This window comes from Pyxicephalus adspersus, chromosome 5, assembly GCF_032062135.1.
Source record: "Pyxicephalus adspersus chromosome 5, UCB_Pads_2.0, whole genome shotgun sequence".
NCBI lineage: Eukaryota > Metazoa > Chordata > Amphibia > Anura > Pyxicephalidae > Pyxicephalus > Pyxicephalus adspersus.
This window is the reverse complement of record NC_092862.1, coordinates 31298484-31317290: the sequence shown is the minus strand read 5'-3', so window position 1 is coordinate 31317290 and position 18807 is coordinate 31298484. Positions and strand designations below refer to the sequence as shown.

The 18807-nt window shown below is 42.8% G+C and overlaps 1 protein-coding gene across 4 annotated transcripts; it reads left to right on the top strand.

Annotated features, from left to right (window-relative positions):
• The first annotated feature begins 1652 nt into the window (after positions 1–1652).
• LOC140330702 (lymphocyte antigen 96-like) lies at positions 1653–17628 on the top strand. 4 transcript variants are annotated; one of them, XM_072411042.1, is made up of 6 exons: positions 1653–1925; positions 2918–3007; positions 4281–4412; positions 6117–6169; positions 12372–12429; positions 13738–13837. In XM_072411042.1, the coding sequence occupies exons 1-6, from the start codon at positions 1679–1681 to the stop codon at positions 13815–13817; spliced, it is 660 nt and encodes a 219-aa protein (XP_072267143.1). In that variant the 5' UTR covers positions 1653–1678; the 3' UTR covers positions 13818–13837. The 4 variants fall into 4 exon arrangements, 3 of the variants coding, with proteins under 3 accessions (XP_072267143.1, XP_072267144.1, XP_072267145.1); XR_011920788.1 differs by lacking the exons at positions 6117–6169; positions 12372–12429 and adding exons at positions 15441–15532; positions 17513–17628 and having other exon boundaries at positions 1706–1925; positions 13738–13854; XM_072411043.1 differs by lacking the exon at positions 12372–12429 and having other exon boundaries at positions 1690–1925.
• Positions 17629–18807: the final 1179 nt, after the last annotated feature.

Below are 18807 nucleotides of genomic sequence, written 5' to 3'. Positions count from 1 at the left end.
CTTTTCAAGTTTTAGGGCTCTTTTACATTTACCCAACTTGGTATGCCTCGACAGGCATGGGTGTTACTTCGCATGTTAAAGCAACGCACCAAAACAAACAAAAATTCAGTAATGCACAATAACTTCTGGTAGTGTGTTAGTGTGTGGTAATGGTCTGGGGTGCCATTTGGAATAATAGCACTGCAACCCCCCTACATATGTAACTTGCAATGTGGTAATGCAAGCAGCGGCAGGTCCTATTTGCCCCTCAAAAATGTAAAAAAAAAAAAAAAAAAAAAAGTTTTTTTTAGGAGGAAATGATGTCCACCATTACTCACTTGGACTCACTCAATATATAATTATAGTAAATACAGTTGCTTGGCTAGTATGGTGGCCCATTTGCTCAGTACTTTCAGATCTTCTCTTTTTTTAAGAAGAGTGCCTGGTCTGCAGCACACCTCATGTGGTCAAATGTGGTTCAACCATACATTTTTTGTTGATGCTTTCTGACTGGTAATGTGACCTTTTCAGGTCTCTTTTCTCCCATCAGTGATGTTCAGTACAGCATAGAGTAGTGCTTATATCATGACGTCAGTGCAGCTTTTTGTAGTCCACACCAACATTACAGTGATTCCTTTGTGGTCCGTCTAAACCAATCCAGGCTTAGAAGTGTTACTACAGGAGACTGCTGGAGGCCAGTTAGGTATTACAGAGAAAGCTTTTTATTGTAGAGTGGAGCTTTAAACCACTAATCAAAGTATGCAGATGAAGACATTTCTCTGACTTTACTGATCTGTATACTTGTTCTGGGGCAGAATCTCAGAATATATCAAAGACTGAAAAACATTCTTAGGGTCTTGCAGGGGAAGGATGGGTCTATGGTGTTGCCAGGGCGGGGGGCATAATTCATTTCAAAGTAGGTTTGCAAGGCGTTTTCCAAACTGGTTGAAATAGTACAAGGGACAGTGTTTTTGTTTTACCAGCACTTACATTTTAAGGAACCAACCAATAACTAAAATGTTGCTGCAAAGCTTATATTTATTTTTACATGGCTGAATCAGCTTTTTACAACTAAGTGGAGGAGAAAAAAACTAAAAGTAGAGCTCAAGCACAAAAAAGTGGCCTATTAAAGAATAACATAAAAAAGTTGATTTTGCTGCAATACATTTTACCTTCTCTCTTGGCGGCTGTGCTCTGTGCTCTTTAAAAAATCTAACTCCTCTCCAAAAATGTAATATGTTGTATCATACCAGTCTTTATAAGTGGCTGTTCCATAAGTGTTAATTTTCCAGGCCAAAAACATTTTTGGCAAAAGAGTGGAAACATTCTTATATTTATCTGTAAACTTCTAATTCCTTCAATCCACTATGAATTGGAGATGAACAAAGGCAGACAAGTTTGATATTTAGTGTGACATCTATGGCTTCTTCCAAAGGTACGAGTGAGCACTGCCACAAATGGACAGAAAGTGTGTTTTTTGCAGTAATACCAAAGCCTGCAAACTACATCTGTGGACAACAGGTGTCTCCACTGAATGATTTTGCAATGTATTCTGGTTCGGTGGCAACTCTACAAATGTGGATTTACAATTAATGTATGTACTAGAAACAGTGAAGACACAGCAAAAGAAAAAATGTCTTTGCATATACTTTTTAAAACCATTTTGCCTGTTCCCGTTGAAACATCTGCCTGTCACAGAATGTTAATTGCTAATATCACTTTACAAACAAAAAAAAAAATAAGAGGAAGTAAAACTCCTCTTACAGCTCACAGCTTGCTCTTCCTCTCACTGAATATATTTAATTTTTGTCTCACAGCTTTTTTGATGTCGTATGATATGGTTACATTTATGTTCTTTTTTTTGGTTCTTTTTGTTCCAGTAAAGACGATTACAAAACACATACTTTGTGACTCGCCTAATACGGAGTTGTATTATGAATTGTGTGGTAAGTAACAGAGTACTTTTTATTATAATGTATGTAATTCCATTTCCCGTACTGTCTCTACTAACATCCATGTAAATGTATGCTCACTTATACATTTGGTTATGTAGGTGGAAGGTTTTCTGGCTAGCTCACCCTGCCTGACTCCCCACACATTGATAGCTTTTCAAAGCTACTTATAAAGAAATATATATATGAAATGTGTGAGATCCAAAACCTTTTTTTATTATATGAAATAAAATCCATGTCAGTTTCCCTTTTGTGTCCTAGTGGGGGTCTGTATGTCGGATGTCCTTAACTCGGGGACTATATGAAGATCCACGATTCCAACAGTTGCACACATTGACAGAAAAGTGTGGGGCTTTTGGGAAAAATGATAGATCTTTTGTAAAGCTCCAAACATTCATAAAACTCCGCTGGTAGAGTCAACTAAAAAATGTGCTGCCATGAAGATGTAAAAAAAAAACAAAAACACATTTTTAGTTGGCAATGATACTGGTTTTGAGACATCAAATGAGGGGAATTCTGCCCAACAAAGGCACTAACAACAATAAAAAAATCTGCTATAGACTCTTATGATTCTGTATGCTTTAAAAAAAAAAAAATCTTTGTATACACATCTACTATCAGGTGCATGACACGAGCGCAACATTCAAAAATTTATGGTGGTCCCCCAACATCTTCTGACCTCCATCAGACATCTGCAAGAGGTTTGAAATCCAGCGTTTAGACTGGAATTTAACTAATAATGTTTCTTTCTAAATCATGGCCGTTACTTCTCTGCATGTAATTAGTCTCATTTTTAAACAAAAGCTGTAGTATCTCTTTGTTAATGTCTAATTTTTATGGGATGTGTATAGGGAGGTGCAAAGTGTGAGGTACCCTCCTCAATCAACAGGTAGCGCAAGTCAGTTCAGTCGGGGGGGGGGGGGGGGAGTTCTGTCCAGGGGTTCATTGTTATGCCATGTCTGCCACTGTATGTATTTATTTTTCAGGTGACATCTACCCGGAGCCAACGTTTTTTTTGGAACCCTGTTTGTTTAACTGGAGAGAACATGTGGATATTTCTGTGACCGGTATACCAAGTAAATATTTATCATTATTACTAATAAATTAGTTATTTAAAGGCTAAAGAGTAAGCTACCATTTGCCTGCAGGTATAGAGACATAGGAGATGCTTATTTGGCCAGCATTATCGCACCAGCAATGTTACTTGCAGCAGCAAGGAGAACAAAGAAAAAGCAGCAGCTCCTGCTTCCCTTTAGCTGTGCAGACTGAGATGTACTTTATCGGCATCCCCAGCACATGCTCTGAGGCTGTGCACAGCAGAAGGGGATGTTAGAGGCAGATTGGCTCCTGACTTTATTCTGCGCTGTCATTGTCTGCTGGGACATTTATAGCCTTTCTGCTGACCTGTTGCTGACCTTGCCTGTTCCTGACCCTTGGATTGCACACTGCCTGGACCGACCTTTTGCCTGTGACCCTGATACTATCTTCCAATGATTATGGAAGTCGGATAAGCGCTTCGTTATTCCAGTAATAAATATTTTCATTTTTTTGTTTAGCAAGCCTAAAGCTATAGTAAACAGCTTCAGTTGTGCAAATATATGTAGGAGAGATGTTTAACCTGCCAAAGTTTTTATATTACTGTACATCCAATCCCAATATTTACACATCCCTGCCTAGCAGCACAATCAGCGGGACTATATCACATTCTCTGTTACAGTAATAGACTGTAAAAAAGATTTAGTAATGTCACTGCAATTGAGCAGGGAAACCTCTGTCATATCCTATGGAGGAGGATACAGCGATTAGCAATAGAAGTGAATTGCAATGTCTGTACAAGAAAGATTGCTTCCAATACCAGAAATGTAATGTCTATATGCAGCTTTGGTGCAAATTGCTAGCAGCTTCTTTAATGTGACAGCATTCCCAATATGAATTGTTTTTAAGATTCCTAATCTGGAGCTCAATGATTTAATAAAGGCTTTAAAAAAGTTTGTTGAAATTTCTGAAAAAATTTTCATCAAACTAAAACTCTGTTGAACGCAGTGGCACCTCATTGAATTGTGAGTGGGTACAAACTAGTTGCCAAAGAAATCATTTTAGAGTTAACTTGAGGCTCCTGTGTATTGGTATTGATAATGTAGCTAGTCATGGAAACTTGGTGCTGAATGGTGCTATAAGGACAATTTCATATTAAACAGCAGATCTGAATGTTTAGCAGGAAACACAAAGAGGGTGAATACACGTGATGTTCTGTTTACACATTATTTGTATAAGTAGCATGGCTTCCTGATCGCAGTAACCTAGATTTCCACTTTGTGTAACATGTAAATTAATGTTTCTTTATTGCAGGACTAGATTTGGACTATATGTATGCTACACTTGAAATCTGGAATGACGATAAAAAACAAGTCTCTAATACAAGATATGATTTTTGTTCTGGAACAGATGATGAATATCCTTTTTGTGGTGCCCTAAAAGGAGGTAAAGTATTCACATTTGTTACTTTATTGGTTCTTTACCATCTAAGAGTTCAATGCATTGATTATTGGCTACAATGGACAGCTGCATTGGCATATACTGTATGTGTGAATAAACAACAAGGTAAAATGAGTAAAAATTAAGAAGATTTTTTTGTAAAGTAAAGGCAAATTGTTAAAACAAAAATGTCCTAAAATGAAGGTGGTTTAAATGAAATTTTAGTTTTTAGGTGGCTGTATCCTGTCTTGGCACTTAAAGGTAAAAATGAGAGGGCAGAATCAAAGGTGACCACAAGACAACTTGCCTAAGGGGAGGGGAGGAATAAAAGTGTTGTTAACAGTTAGAAGTTTGTCAGGGGGAGATTTGGAATGTGAGGGGGTGAAGATGATGAGTTCGGTTTTATCCAGGTTGAGTTTCAGGAATCGGTCAGACATCCATGATGAGATGGCCGACAGGCAGTATGAGACCTTATCCAGGACTGAGGGAGACTGAGGGGGATGTGAGACTACCGAGAGAGGAGGTGTACAGAGAAAAGAGAACCAGTTCTAGGACTGACCCTTGGGGGACACCACCAGGGAGGAGAGTGGGAGAGGAGAAATTACCATTGAAAAAAAGAAGTCTAGTGAAGGTATTTTCAGGATAGGGAGAATAATGGCATGTTTGAAAGTGGAGGGGTGGATACCAGTAGAAAAGGAGAGATTGAATAGTTGGTTAGTGCAGGGCCCGAGGTTGCAGAATGGGCATGGAATAGATCAGAGGGAAGTGGGTCAACTTGACAGGTAGTGGATGGAGTTGAGAAGAGAGGAGACTTCATCCACAGTAACAGGGCTAAAGGGGCAGTGATAATTTAGTTGGAAGGGGTGGATATGGTTGGAGTAGCACTGTAAGCAGAGACATGAGAAATAATTTTGCTTGGCGAAATCAATGCGAATTACCTTCAGTAAAAACTGGTCATCAGAATGATCAGTAGAACCAGAGATATAGGCAGTTTAGGTAATTTGCAAATCTCAAAACACCAGTGTTTGATTTTCAGATGAAGTAGGTGGGGATCAGCACATTAGACCTTGTAGCAGCTTTCCTTTTCCTACTACACATCTAAATTCATTCAAGCTGGGTATTTATACTTCTTACACAGATTTAGGATGGGGTCTGTGAATATGTGATTCTGTTTGTTTACACAGTTTGAAGCCATTGAACTGAGCATGTTCAATATCTGCTCCTAGCTTTGGTACCTGAAACTCCTCTTCAAATTTACCATTGGTTATATCTATTGCTTTGTAACATGTAAATGTTTTTTATGATTGTTGCAGTTTTAAAGAATGATTTCTAGGATCAATATTTAGCATTGTGTTTGTGGCTGACAAAAAAATGGATATGTGATGTCAGTATATAGCATTGCACAAGCTTTCTCATTGAGGATCTGTCCTCAGTTCTCATTTTGCCATGCAACTTTCTCTAAAGGTCACCTCTGCATTTTTTTTATCATCTGTCATCATATCATAATAAATTATCTGTGCTTTTGACAGATTTACATCATGTGGTTTGATTGTTTTCACAAAATCTCAGGAAAACCTTTTTTCAAAGTAATCTGCTGTGACCAGTAATTTAAAAGGATGTGTTTGATTTTTATTTGCCCAAGAAGCTGACTATTGCACCTTTCGTTCTGCACATGTCCACTAATGATGGAATTTGTATGTGTTCCTACAGAGACAATCAGACTTAGTACCAGAGCAAAGCTTTCTAAAGTTCCCTATATAAAGGTATGGTGACTTTGTGGTCATACATTGTTAGACCTTTATTCTTGCTCTAAGATTAAAATGTAATTATTTTCAATGATATTCAGCAATTTATTCTCGAGCTCCTATCTGTATTTGCATACAGAGCACCCCTGTTTTCAGGGGTGATTTTAGACCCAACACTGTCATTGGTGAATCTCTAAAATGCAGGCAGATTATCGCGGGTGAGCAAGGCTTAAAGGACACTGTACATAACCTCCCCAAACCAGGAAGCTGTGGTAACACTCACATGTTGATTCCAATTGCTAAAAAGAGCTAAAATCCATGACCAGGGTACCGTATAAGAAAACCTCACTGCTGCCACCAATAAAACCCTCCCCCCAGAACACCCTTCTCTTAAAGCCATAGAAATAAAAGAAAACAATACACAATGCTTTGGAATAAATTGGCCACAGCAGCCCCTTTTATTAATACAAATAACATCTTTATTATGACGGTGTTAACTTAACAATCTCTATAGGTCCTTGAAAGTCACCCCTCCACTTTCTCCCACTGTACCCGATCTACCACCAGGCCCCCAGGCGCCCTACCCCGCCTCGGGGACAGTTAGCAGATCTTTATACTCCAACTCCGCCTCCACCAACAACCAAGTGTCATGCAAGGCCCACCTTACTGACCAAAAAGAGAACCAACTTTTTTCTGTCCCCCATTTTATTTAAATTTACAATTACCCCCCTTTAACTTTCATGAACCCAAACAACCACCAAAACCGCCACCAGCCGCAAATTTGACTCCTTAAGTTTGCGAGCACCGCCACACCCGGACTGCCCTCTGCAACGTTTCACCCAAACTCAGCATCCACAAATCAGTCCCCACCTCATTAAGATGAACACCATCACCCCGCAAAAAAAGCTCAGGATCCGATTCCAACTCTCGATGTCGTGCCACCAATCCTCCAATTCGAACCAGAAAACGTCCCACCTCCTTATTAACCTTGATGCGACCTTTATTCAACCTCACCGCTGAACATGCATACCTCCAGGACAATCTCACCACCATATCAGACCACACCAGTACAGTGCCCGTGAACGGTTCCCTTAAACGTAAGCAGACAAATTTGATACCTCAAATCAACTCCCGCATAGGCCGCACCCCTAAATCATTCCCACCCACGTGAAGAACCAATATATCAGGGGCCCTATCCAAGCTAGCAAACCTGTCCACCTCCGGGAGCACTCGACTCCACCGCATGGCAGGAATCCCAATCCAACAAACCCGGGCATCCTCCCTCAGTAATCCCAGCTGTCGACCATTTTTCCGCACATCAGCCCTTCTGGCCCCCCAATACACGAAAGAATGGCCTAGAATCCACACTAGGCAAACCGGGCAATCTGCAATAAAAGAGAAAGAAACCACTAACTACTAACCACACTGCCCAACACTACACAGCACAACACCCCCACCCCCATTAGAATGAAAATATCCAAACAAAAACTTGCCTTTTAACAAATGCGGTCGCACATACAAACGAAAGCGATGGGATTCCCACCGACCAATCCTCTTAATGACTTCCGAACCCAAGCCCCACCTGGCCGCTTCAGTGGCTGCTCCAATCCTAAAAGAATGTGCCGCATACTCACCAGGTCTCCCGCCCAATGCTTCAACACATCTTCTGAACACTGCCACAAACTGAAAACGCGTCAAAGGCGACCCATCCTCATGCAAAAACAGTGGACCACCTCTGTCCGGCCGCACCGCGAGGTACTCAGCCATCACCGTGACTGGACAGAGCCCTGCCCCCAATAGACCCTGCAGGACCACACAAGCACCTCTCCCCTCCTGATCCGTTTTAGATCTACGGATCCACACTTTCAACACTCCGCCCGTTATCCGCACATCACCCACCCGAAGGCCCCCTTCCTTACCCCTGCTGGGACTCACCACTTCACCAATTCTTAAAGCAGCGAAAAACATCAGTACAAATGTGGCTCTGAACAGAACAGCCTCAAAATTGCTAAAGCACACCTCCCCCAAAACCCGACACATTTCTTCTAACATCCGAAAGGACACCGGCCGCCTTTTATCCACCCGTACCTGCCTTTTCCTATAACCCTTCATGGCCTGCCGTATCACAAAACATTTTGTACCATCCACCCAACCAAACAGCTTAAATAAAAAAGCTAAAGCGGCCAACTTCCGGCTCATGACATTACAGGACACCCCAAGCTTCACGTTGCACATTAAAAATAGCAAGACCATCTCTTCCCAACCTTTAGTCTCCAGGAACCCCCGTTCACCCTCCACAAACCTCAACCATTCCCTCCAAACACCTACATAAGCCTTCCAAGTTCCTACCGAAACGGAATTCTCGATCAGCTCAGAGAGGATCCCCATATCACCGACCACACCACTTCTGGACAAGGAGTCCCTCGCTCGTCTGCCCCGGGAGCCACTTCTCGAAAACGATCCCACTGAAATCGAGAAAGGGAGTCCGCAATTACATTTTCACAACCCGGAACATGAACTGCCCGCACATGAATATTCAATTGCAAACACAACAAAACCAAATGTTGCAAAAGACATACAACCTGAGGGGAAGGCGCTGAGTTATTGTTAATCGCCTCAACCACCCCCATGTTGTCGCAATGAAATTATACTTTTCGATTCTGCAACAAATGCCCCCATAAGGTCAAAGCTACGACTATGGGAAACAGTTCCAGTAAAACCAGATTCTTACACAAACCCCTTTGCCGCCACTCCGCCGGCCATGGTTCAGCACTCCAATGTCCAGCAAAATAGGCCCCATAACCGAAACTCCCAGCCGCGTCCGTCCAAAGATCCAGAGACACATTGTCCACTGGAGCGGCCGGCCACAAAGACCGCCCATTGTACTGTTCCAAAAAACGCCTCCAAACTCCCAGATCCCTACGTAGCACACCTGTCAAGCGAATAAAATGGTCTGGCCTACGTATCCCTGCAGTAGCAGCTGCCAGCCTCCGGCTAAAAATCCTCCCCATGGGCATAATCCTGCATGCAAAATTTAGCTTACCCAAAAGAGACTGTAACTCCCGCAGATGGATTTTCTTTAAACAACATGCCCTCTGCACCTCAGCCTTCAATGCCTCCAACTTGTCAGCTGGCAGCCTGCACTCCATCCGAACCGAATCCAAGATGATCCCCAGAAATGACAACTCAGTTATTGGGCCCAACGTTTTGTCCCCAGCAAGCGGAACACCAAAATCCTCAGCCACATGCTCCAAAGTACCCAACAAATTAGCACAGACAAAGGAACCTCTCGGACCCACACAAAAGAAATCATCCAAGTAGTGAATTATGGACTTGGCGCCTGCCACTTCCTTCACCACCAATTCAACAAACGAGCTAAACATCTCAAACAGTGAGCAAGAAATAGAACAACCCATTGGTAAACACTTGTCCACATAAAAACCCCCCTCCCAAAAACAACCCAGCAACCAAAAACTGTCAGGATGAACAGGCAACAAACGGAAAGCTGACTCAATGTCGGCTTTTGCCATTAAACAACCCTGCCCGGCCTTCCGCACCAGCGACACAGCAGCATCAAATGAAGTATACACAACCTTGCACAATTCAGGCGCAATGCCATCATTAACAGTTTCCCCTTTGGGGTAGGACAAATGGTGTATCATACGAAATTGATTCGGTTCCCGCTTAGGAACCACCCCCAAAGGGGAAACAATCAAATTTTTAAATGGCGGCTCCACAAAAGGCCCCGCCATGCGACCCAAAGCTACTTCTTTTTGCAATTTAGCAGTAACAATTCCCGGATTAAGCAGTGCTGAACGCAGATTCCTCCTTACCCTGTGTATACTCACCAGTGTACAAGGGATCCGGAACCCATCCGTAAAACCCTCCGTCAGAACCCTTGCTGCCTGTCGATCCGGGTACTTAGAAAACGGGCCATGTTTTCCACTCTCACCGGGCTCATCCCTTTTCCCCGTAAAGTCATTGGGGCGCCCTCGCCCCTTAGCCAAACACCGGGCTCCTGAGTGTGCCCCCCCACAGCTGGAAGACTCATGCCTAAATCTACAAGTGGCGCCGAACTTACAGGTGCCCTCGTTGAACAGCCAACACAAACCCTTTTTCTTACCCGCCAGGGATCCTGCCATTCCCGAACCCCCGGCGCTTCCAAGAAAAGGCAAGTGGGACATTCTTGCCAACGTCATAAGGCGCATCCAAAGGCTGATGTCTTTATGATCCCAGCGCATGCCCGGTCTCATCGACTTCCGCTGACGGAATTGCTCATCATACCTAAGCCACGCGATCCCTCCATATACCCTATAAGCCTCACTGATGGCACTGATGACCATCCCCCCTATGTCCAAGATTGACCCCAGCAGCCCCGCCACCAGTCACATTACTAAATTTCACCAACAAATCTCTCAAACCTCGCAACAAATCACCCCACCCTAAACCAACCCCGGACCCTGCTCAAGACAGTGACTATGCACACCCCCCTGTATCCCCATACTTTTAACCACCCCCCTATCCAAAACAACATCATTAACCAATTCCTGCAATCCCCCCCCCACCCCCCGGGTATCCCATACCCCAAGGTACTCACCGGGCCGCCGGGCATCGTCCCAGCCCGCAGCCGCCGTACCGCCATATCCCCTCACTGCTGACTCCTCCTCAATGTCTTGGATCTCCCCCTCCGATAACGCCCCTTCGGCTGGACTCCTTCCACCTTCCTCGCCTTCTTCTGGGCGCCGTCTTATGATGTCACTTCCGGGCGCCTCTGCTGCCCTGGAAGTTCCGCCCCGGGTCGATCGAAGCACTTCCGGTCTAGGACGCCGCCCACCAGCACCCAAGCCAGCGTCCGCCTCAAGGGATCCACTCCTCGGCCTCCGTCCCGATGCCGCCAACGAACGAACCTCTTCCCGGGCAGGAGCCCCGACAGCCTCCATCGCGTGGCCGGACCCCGCGCTCACCCTTCCACCGTCATCCCTCCGATTATCCAGGCTTCGGGTAAGTAACTCCGCCTCCGGGCCCGGTGCCAAACCCCGATTGCTGCGCCGCAGAGACTGGCCGCGCTGAGATTCTCCCCACCGGTGTTCTGATGAGGGGTCCCGCCTGAGACGAGGATTCCTCCCGGCTTCTCTCCTGGGCTCCTTGGATCGCTTTTTGACCGGAGGAGCCGGAGGGTCCCGTGCGGGGCTCCTACGGCGGCGCTGGACCCCAGGGGTCGTACTAGGACCTAGACCGCCGAGTGGGTCTGGAAAGAGGGGGCTCCACGGTCTCCCCCCCTTCGACCCCCTGCAGCACGGCAGCTATCTGAGTCTCTAGCCAAGCTGCTCCTCGGGATTCAGCTGCCCTCCGCATCCTCTCCATAGGTGCCTCCACACCAGCCATCAACGCAGTCACCAGCAGAAATTTTACAGTGATGCCCCCCATTCCCAAAAGCCATCTTTTAAACCCTTTATCTTCACCTCCCCTTTTCTTTCCCCACCAATACAAGCATCCCAAACTTTCCCGCATTTTTCATATCCCTTCATTTTTTTTTTTTTTTTTTTGAACTTCTGACCCCTTTACCACATTCCTCCACATGCCCTCTGCCACGAGGCACCTTACAGCCTCATGCTTCCATTAACCTCCTTACTTGAACTTTTAACCCCCAAATATGTTTGGTCGTCTATGCCCCCCCGTCATGAGGCCTTTCGCCCATTTTTTTTTTTTTTTTGCTTCAGGCCTGCTGTCAATGAAATGGGTGGCCCAGGGACAGTAGGACTGGAAATGAAAGGGTCAGATAATTGGGATGTCCAGCCTCAGCTTCTATTGCAGAGTGTGAGAAGCAGACTGAAAATCAGATTAAATAATTTTCATACAGAAGAAGAGCTTGTACTGCTGTGAAAAACTGAATGTAAGACTGAATTAAGTATTTTAGAACAGCAGCACAATGCTTTTCACATGGCATGGCCCAAGTCTGGGCCAAGTGGTTGGCAGAAGAAACAGGCACCTTATGAGCATCAACAAATATTGGGTGCAGAAGAGGTAGAACCGCACAGCCTATGCTTCTAAGTTAGTTACAACGCATTGGGGGAAAATGCACATTGGCTTTTTGCCTAGGATGCTAAAGGAATTTGTCGTCGCACATGTTGTACATTTGTTGCCACAACTCACTGTTATGCACATGAGGATTTTGGAGAACCCTAAAATGAAATGAAACCATTTACGCTCTTTTCTGCAGATTATGCTGTGGAAAAACCCATGGGAAGCCCTTTTGCATAGACCCGTTTTCCCGTTACGTAAGCATCCCCATAAATTGGTATCCTTTGTTTTTATTGCTGCGAGAAAAAATAATTGCAGCTGCCTGGCTGAAACTTCTTCAAACTTTGTGGTGGTGATAAATGGAGTCACTGATATATTGGTTTTTGGGCATATGACTGCCATTTTAAAGTATGAACCCCTTGAATAGACCACCACAGCCTCTGGTGTGGTCCGCAGGGCCCCATGTTTTGTTACATCAGCTTGGCCTTGAGGATTATACCCACCTGCCCCCCCCTTGTTGTACCCCTTTTTGTCCTCCTGTTTTCTGGTGTTCCATTTTCTACCCCCTTTTTTATTTCTTTCATTGTTTTTTCACTGATTATAAATGTTATAAATTAGGATTTCTTGATATGATCTCAGTCCAGTTCTCTTAAAGAGATTGTTTCCTCTTGTTTACTTTCTCTTGTTAGAACTTGGAAAACTCCAAAAAAAATGTATTGAACAGACAAATAACATAGGCAGTTAGAAGGAAATATATCTTTTGCCGAGGGGTTATGTACAGTGTCATTTGGCTCTTAACATATGAACAATTTAGGACTACATTTATACAAAAGTGGAAGTCCGTAACCTCTCATTTCAGTGTAGGAGCCTTCAGACATTTTTAGAGTGTATAGATAAGTGTGTTCTTGTGTCATGTTCTTATGTGTTCTGTATTTCAGAACTCTATGTGCGTAGTTAGTTTTATCCTCAACACACTAGTAAATACTGCACACTGAATTTCTTGCATTATGAACACATTAACATGTCTATTGAAGCCAGGCCTGCAGTGTGTTTCTATTTTTATTGGAAGTAGCGACATGTGCTAAAAAGAAATAGATTCAGATATTTTATTTTTTTTTTTAAATTGCACTTTACCCAAGCTGACCAACGACTGTCTACTCAGTCACCCAGGAATTATTACTAAGTATATAATACCATACACTGAACAACAAGATTTAGGGCCATTTCAGACATGGGGCTGTGGCCCCAGCGGATTGCAGCAGGTATCCCAAAAGTGACAAGTTGTTTTTGGCTGGAAAGATGCATGCCGCAGCTGTGTGTAAAAGTGATTACCAGTCATGCTTGGTGCACAGAATCAGTTTGCTGTAAGCTTTGGAGCGGCCAAGTACATGGTTTTCCACCACAGGTGAGCCCTTCCTGTGCAGTATCTATACAGCCACAATGTTCATTGTACACTGTCCGTTATTACTGTACTGAGTTTAAATAAGTAATTCTCCAGAATCTGTGTATTTATCAGCATGTGTTTTCTTTGCTATTAAAGCTTTCCATCCTTTCCTATTTTTCAGGGAAAATTTCTGGGAAAATTTCGGGTATATGCTGGACAGAAGGAAGAACTAATCATGTGTGCTGTTTTCACTTTAATTAATAAAATCTAACTTATATGTATCCCCTCTCTGCCTGTGGTATGTTTTTCAATTATTATTTTTGTATGAAGTGGGGGAAAGATTAGATGCCCAAACAGGGACAAAGATAGCAAAAGCTTTTTCCCCATTGTGGAGATATCCCTCAATTCCTATAATTTCATTAGGACAGGATATGAGGGGAAATTTCTCCAACTTTTTCTCAAACTTTAGAAACTGGAGATATCAACAAGAATAACCTATAAGACATTCTAACCCTGTCCCAATTTAAATTGAGTTTTAGCTGACGTTCTACTTTAATTTTTTTTACTGCAAATACCCCTGACAGAATGGCATTATTGAATGTATTATGTAGGTTTTTATTTTTGAATTGAAGTTAAAATGATTTTCAGTTTCTTTTTATTATTTTCCTAGAGACTTTGCCAGGGTTTCCATGAACTGTGGCTGATTGAGCTCCCATTTGATGATGCCTGAACAGTTTTGTGGGCAAAGCCACGTGAAAGAGACAACCTTGTAAAGTTGGTGATCTTTTAAGACAGCGGTCGCCAACCAGTGGTCAACGAGAAAATGTTGGTGTTCTGCGGCTCTGGCCAATGCACCCCGGAGCAGTATTAGGGAGAAGGACCCTGCTGTTTCAGCGGCTCTGGCCGGTGCATCCCCTGTACAGATCCTAAGCTCAGAGCAGTGGGCGGGTTGTGTCTCTGAGCCTGTGACGGGAGAGTGGTCGGGTTCTGGCATCATGACGTCACTAAAGGGGAAGTTTTTTTTCCCTATGAGTGACACTTGGCTCCCTGCGCATGCGCAATCTGGAGCCAGCTAATTTAGTTGTCCGCTGGTCCCAAAAGGTTGGCGACCACTGTTTTAAGCTACTTTATAAGGGTGGCAAATGGAAGCGGGTGCATTCGTTTCACTGGACAGTGAAATATTTTTCATTTACTCTAAAATGGATTGCTTAGGTTCTCCCGATAATTTGAAAATTATTCCAAGGGTTCAAGGGAAAAAAGAGTGTAGCAAAAGTAAAAATATGCATGTTTATTTATTGAAAATGTACCTGAATCGAATGTATCAAACCCCACATTTCTTTGAGTATCATAGCAGCATACAGTGAAAAGTTGATACCGTAACTCTGGAAACTTTCATTGCACAAGTTAGCTTCTCTTTCCATAGCAATCAGTGTTGTAGTTATGAATGTTGCCCACTAGATGGCAGTGCCCTCTGTTTATAAGCTGTCAGTGTACAAAGTTTCTTTCACAGCTTCTAATAGAATTTTTGCATCCTCTAGGAATTTTGAGCTGCCACCTGGCTGGAATTCTTGTAGTTAAAAACACACTCTGAGTAATATAACACATGGTTTAAAAAGACAGATCTACTGTGTGACCTTGAGTAGTAAAACTTTATGGAAATGCCCATAGCAAGGATGACAATGTGACCTGTAGATGTGCTTATCTTGTATATTCTGCTAAATTTTGTTCTGTACATGGATTTTGATTTGATTTTGATCATTGGGGCTGATTTACTGAAAAAGTAGGTGCTTGTAAAGTAATGCAAAGTTGTGCTGACATCAGTCTGCCAGGCATGAACTAGCAGAAATTTTGTGATATAATATTGAAAGTCTATTTACATTACAGACAATTTTTAAAACCTTACTTAATGCACACTAAAAATATTCTTGTGAGTACTATCAACACCTTTCAGAAGTCAGCAGCTGTCCTGCATATAAGTGAGTACATTGGTATCATTCCTATAGGTGTACTTGGCCCTGCCAAAAGTTTGTGGTGGGTGTACTCACTTCCTCTCCGTGAGTACTTGCTTGCTGTCTAAGTGTTTGAGGTTCAGGAATACACTGGTTATAGTGAGGCCATACATATATCATACTCCGATTTAATGCTGGTAAATGAGGCCAGAAAACTCACAGCTGAAGGAGACAACTGAGGATCACACTTGACGAAATCTGACTGTCTAACCCAGTGGTCCCCAACCGGTGGTACGCGAGAAGATTTTGGTGGTCCGCGGCTCTGGCTGGTGCGCCCCCTAGCGCGGTTAGGAGAAGGACCCTGCTGTGGAAGGGCACACCGGCCAGAGCCGCAGACCATGTCTCCTGTACGGATCGCAGCCCCAAGCTGTGGGCGGGTTGTCTCTGGACTGAGCCTGCAATGGGAGAGTGGGTGGGTTCTGGCATTATGACGTCAGTCTGGGTGAAGTTTCTTCCACTTTTAGTGACACATTGGTCCCCACACATGCACAGTCAGGAGTCCGTAAATTTAGTGGTCTGTGATCTCCAAAAGGTTAGGGACCACTGGTCTAACCCATAGCCATCACACCTTTAGGATGGTGGATTGGCAAGAAACTTACATCTTACATCCTATTAGCCCCCAATATTTACTGACCCTTATTTGACCCTCAGCCTTTTTAGCTACTCTTTGGGTAATCTTTTCTACCCTTGGGGGGTTGTTATTGACCAATATGAGGTAACCCTGGTTCAAATGCTACAAGAGAGACATGCTGTATTCTTTAGCCTTATGGCCATCAATTTAGGGGTCTGCAATGTCTGTGACAGTAGGGTTCTCTAAGGCTATGTTTAGAATGCACTGTGGCTCAGAGGTTAGTACTTTGCAGTGCTGGGTCCCATGTTTAAATTTCAGCCAGTACACTATCTGCATGGAGTTTGCAGGTTCTCCCCATGTTTGCTTGGGTCTCTCCAGGTACTCCGGTACCAGTTCTGGCTTCCCCACAAAATAAACTGTATTAATGACATATGATTATAGTAGGGACATTAGATGGTGGGACAGTTAGTGACAGGACTATGGACTCGTACAGACGCTGTGTAATATGATGGCGCTATATAAATACTGTTTAATAATAATATTAGAATGGCTTATTATAAATGAAGAGAATTCCCCATATATCAAAATTGATTGCCACATTCCTATGTATAACACAATATTGATAGAACTGGCAAAGGAGGTTAGAAAGTAGGGAGTTTATTGCTAAACAATTAGCCATAATTCAATTTAGCAATTGAAGGATCTGTTCTTCTCTTTCTATATTATGTTTAGAATGACAGGAGGGACAGGCTTTGCCATGCAGCTCCTTATGGATGTTGCCTTGCCAGCTGTTTGTCCTCCCATACCATACCAACGGTTGTGTATGAACCAACATTTGAACATTTTGCAGCAGGCAGCACTGAACTGCACCCCAAATAATTTTGCTGCTTCACATAGCATAGCACTGTGTGAGCTCAGTAGCTGTATCTCTCTTTTACAGTGTGTATACAAAGGGATGTGTCATTAGGAAAGCCTTGTAAATGGCCAAGACTTCTGAATTCAGCTTGTGGTTAAATCCTTCTTCTCTGGCTTTGTTGTTATCTCTTGGTATCTTATCTGTGTCTAATAGGAGATCTTATTGTTAAATGTCATAAGAAGCATATATCTGTCTATATCAATGAATAGGCTAAATATTCAGATATTTGCCTATTCTACCAGCATTGTTAGCTTGTTTCTTTTGCCATATATTTTGTTGAAGAAGGGCATTGGAGTGGACAGCCTTGTTCTGAAGGTAGCTTTCTACGGAATTGTGGGATTCTTCACCTTTGTCACCCCTGTGACTCTGCACTTATTAACAAAGGGATACGTGGCTCGCTTGTACCACAACCATGACAGAGACTTGTACACTGCGGTTACCTATAACGTCTTTCTTGCAGAAAAGAGGACTGTGTTTTCTCCTGCTGATGTGGAGGTACCCGATGTGAGTAAAATGTTCACAACCTTCTATGCTAAGAAGAAATCAATGCTGGTAAATCCAGACCTATTCCCAAATCCTTGGGACTATCATCACCTTATGGGCTATGATAAACCTTTCTTCTTTAATCCTGAAGATCTGGATAAGCCATCAAAGGACCAATAAAACTTTTTTTTTGTGAATATGTGGTTGTCTTTTTAATGTTTACTTACAACACAGACGTAAGATGTCACAAACATCTTTTACCTTACATTTTTAAAACATGTTCATGGTTAACTTAGATAGGGCATTGTTATTAGATGATATGATAGGAACTGCGTTGTCCTTATCATCTTATTTTCAGAATGACCCCATAAATATACATTGCTTAATAAGTCAAGCTATCCAAGGATGGTGAGGATAAACTTTCATCAGTGTACTTAAGTGATCCAGCAAACCTGGAATGGATCTGGTCCATGATTGAAAACATTTGCTAACAAATAGCAAATGACTTTTGGGAAATCAATTCCATTTTTGCTGGATCACCTAGCTTCACTGATAAAAGTGTATTTTAATTTATATAATTATACTAATATTTAATAATTACTAAAAGATTAACTAGAGGGTCAGGTCTTTCAGAGGCATGAGTTATTCGAACTACTTTCCTCGCTTTCCATCTGTATTGAGTATATGTGCATTTCATAAACAAAAGTATGGCATAGGTTGGTAATAGTATTTTCTTAACAAGAATTGTGTATAAGTGTGATGAACACCTTTTTATTCTCCTATATCAGTGTTTTTTTAATCAGTCGTTATTTTACTTCCACCCCACAATGTGACCTTTCCAGCTCAGTAGACTTCCCATAGAACCTCACCCTTATCTTTATTTAGGAGATAAAAACCTGTGTTATGATCTTTGGGGATTGATCAGTGCAAAGAATCCTGCAAGGCAATATTGGCACTAATACCAGCAAGTATGCTGTAAACCACTCAACATGATATTTCTACATGAAAGATAAATATAAAAACAACATAATATATTCATTTTATAATGTGTAGATTGTATAAGTTGTAGGAATTGCTATAGCCTGATAGGGACTGATTTATTAAAGCTCTCCAAGGCTGGAGAGGATCCAGCAAACCTCATATGGATCTGGTCCAGGATTCAAACCATTTGCTAGCAAATGGCTATTCCGGGTTTGCCGGATCACCTAGCTTCACTGATGAAAGTGTATCCTCTCAAGCCTTTGAAAGCTTTATTAAATCAGGCCCATACCC

What these genes read in the sequence shown, in the direction of transcription:
- LOC140330702 (XM_072411042.1), top strand. Translation starts at nt 1,679, where the DNA reads ATGTTAATTGCTAATATCACTTTACAAACAAAAAAAAAAATAAGAGGA. An exon ending in TTCTGTGACCGGTATACCAA is followed by an intron (nt 3,008 to 4,280) that starts GTAAATATTTAT and finishes TCTTTATTGCAG; the next exon opens with GACTAGATTTGGACTATATG. An exon ending in TAGACCCGTTTTCCCGTTAC is followed by an intron (nt 12,430 to 13,737) that starts GTAAGCATCCCC and finishes CCTATTTTTCAG; the next exon opens with GGAAAATTTCTGGGAAAATT.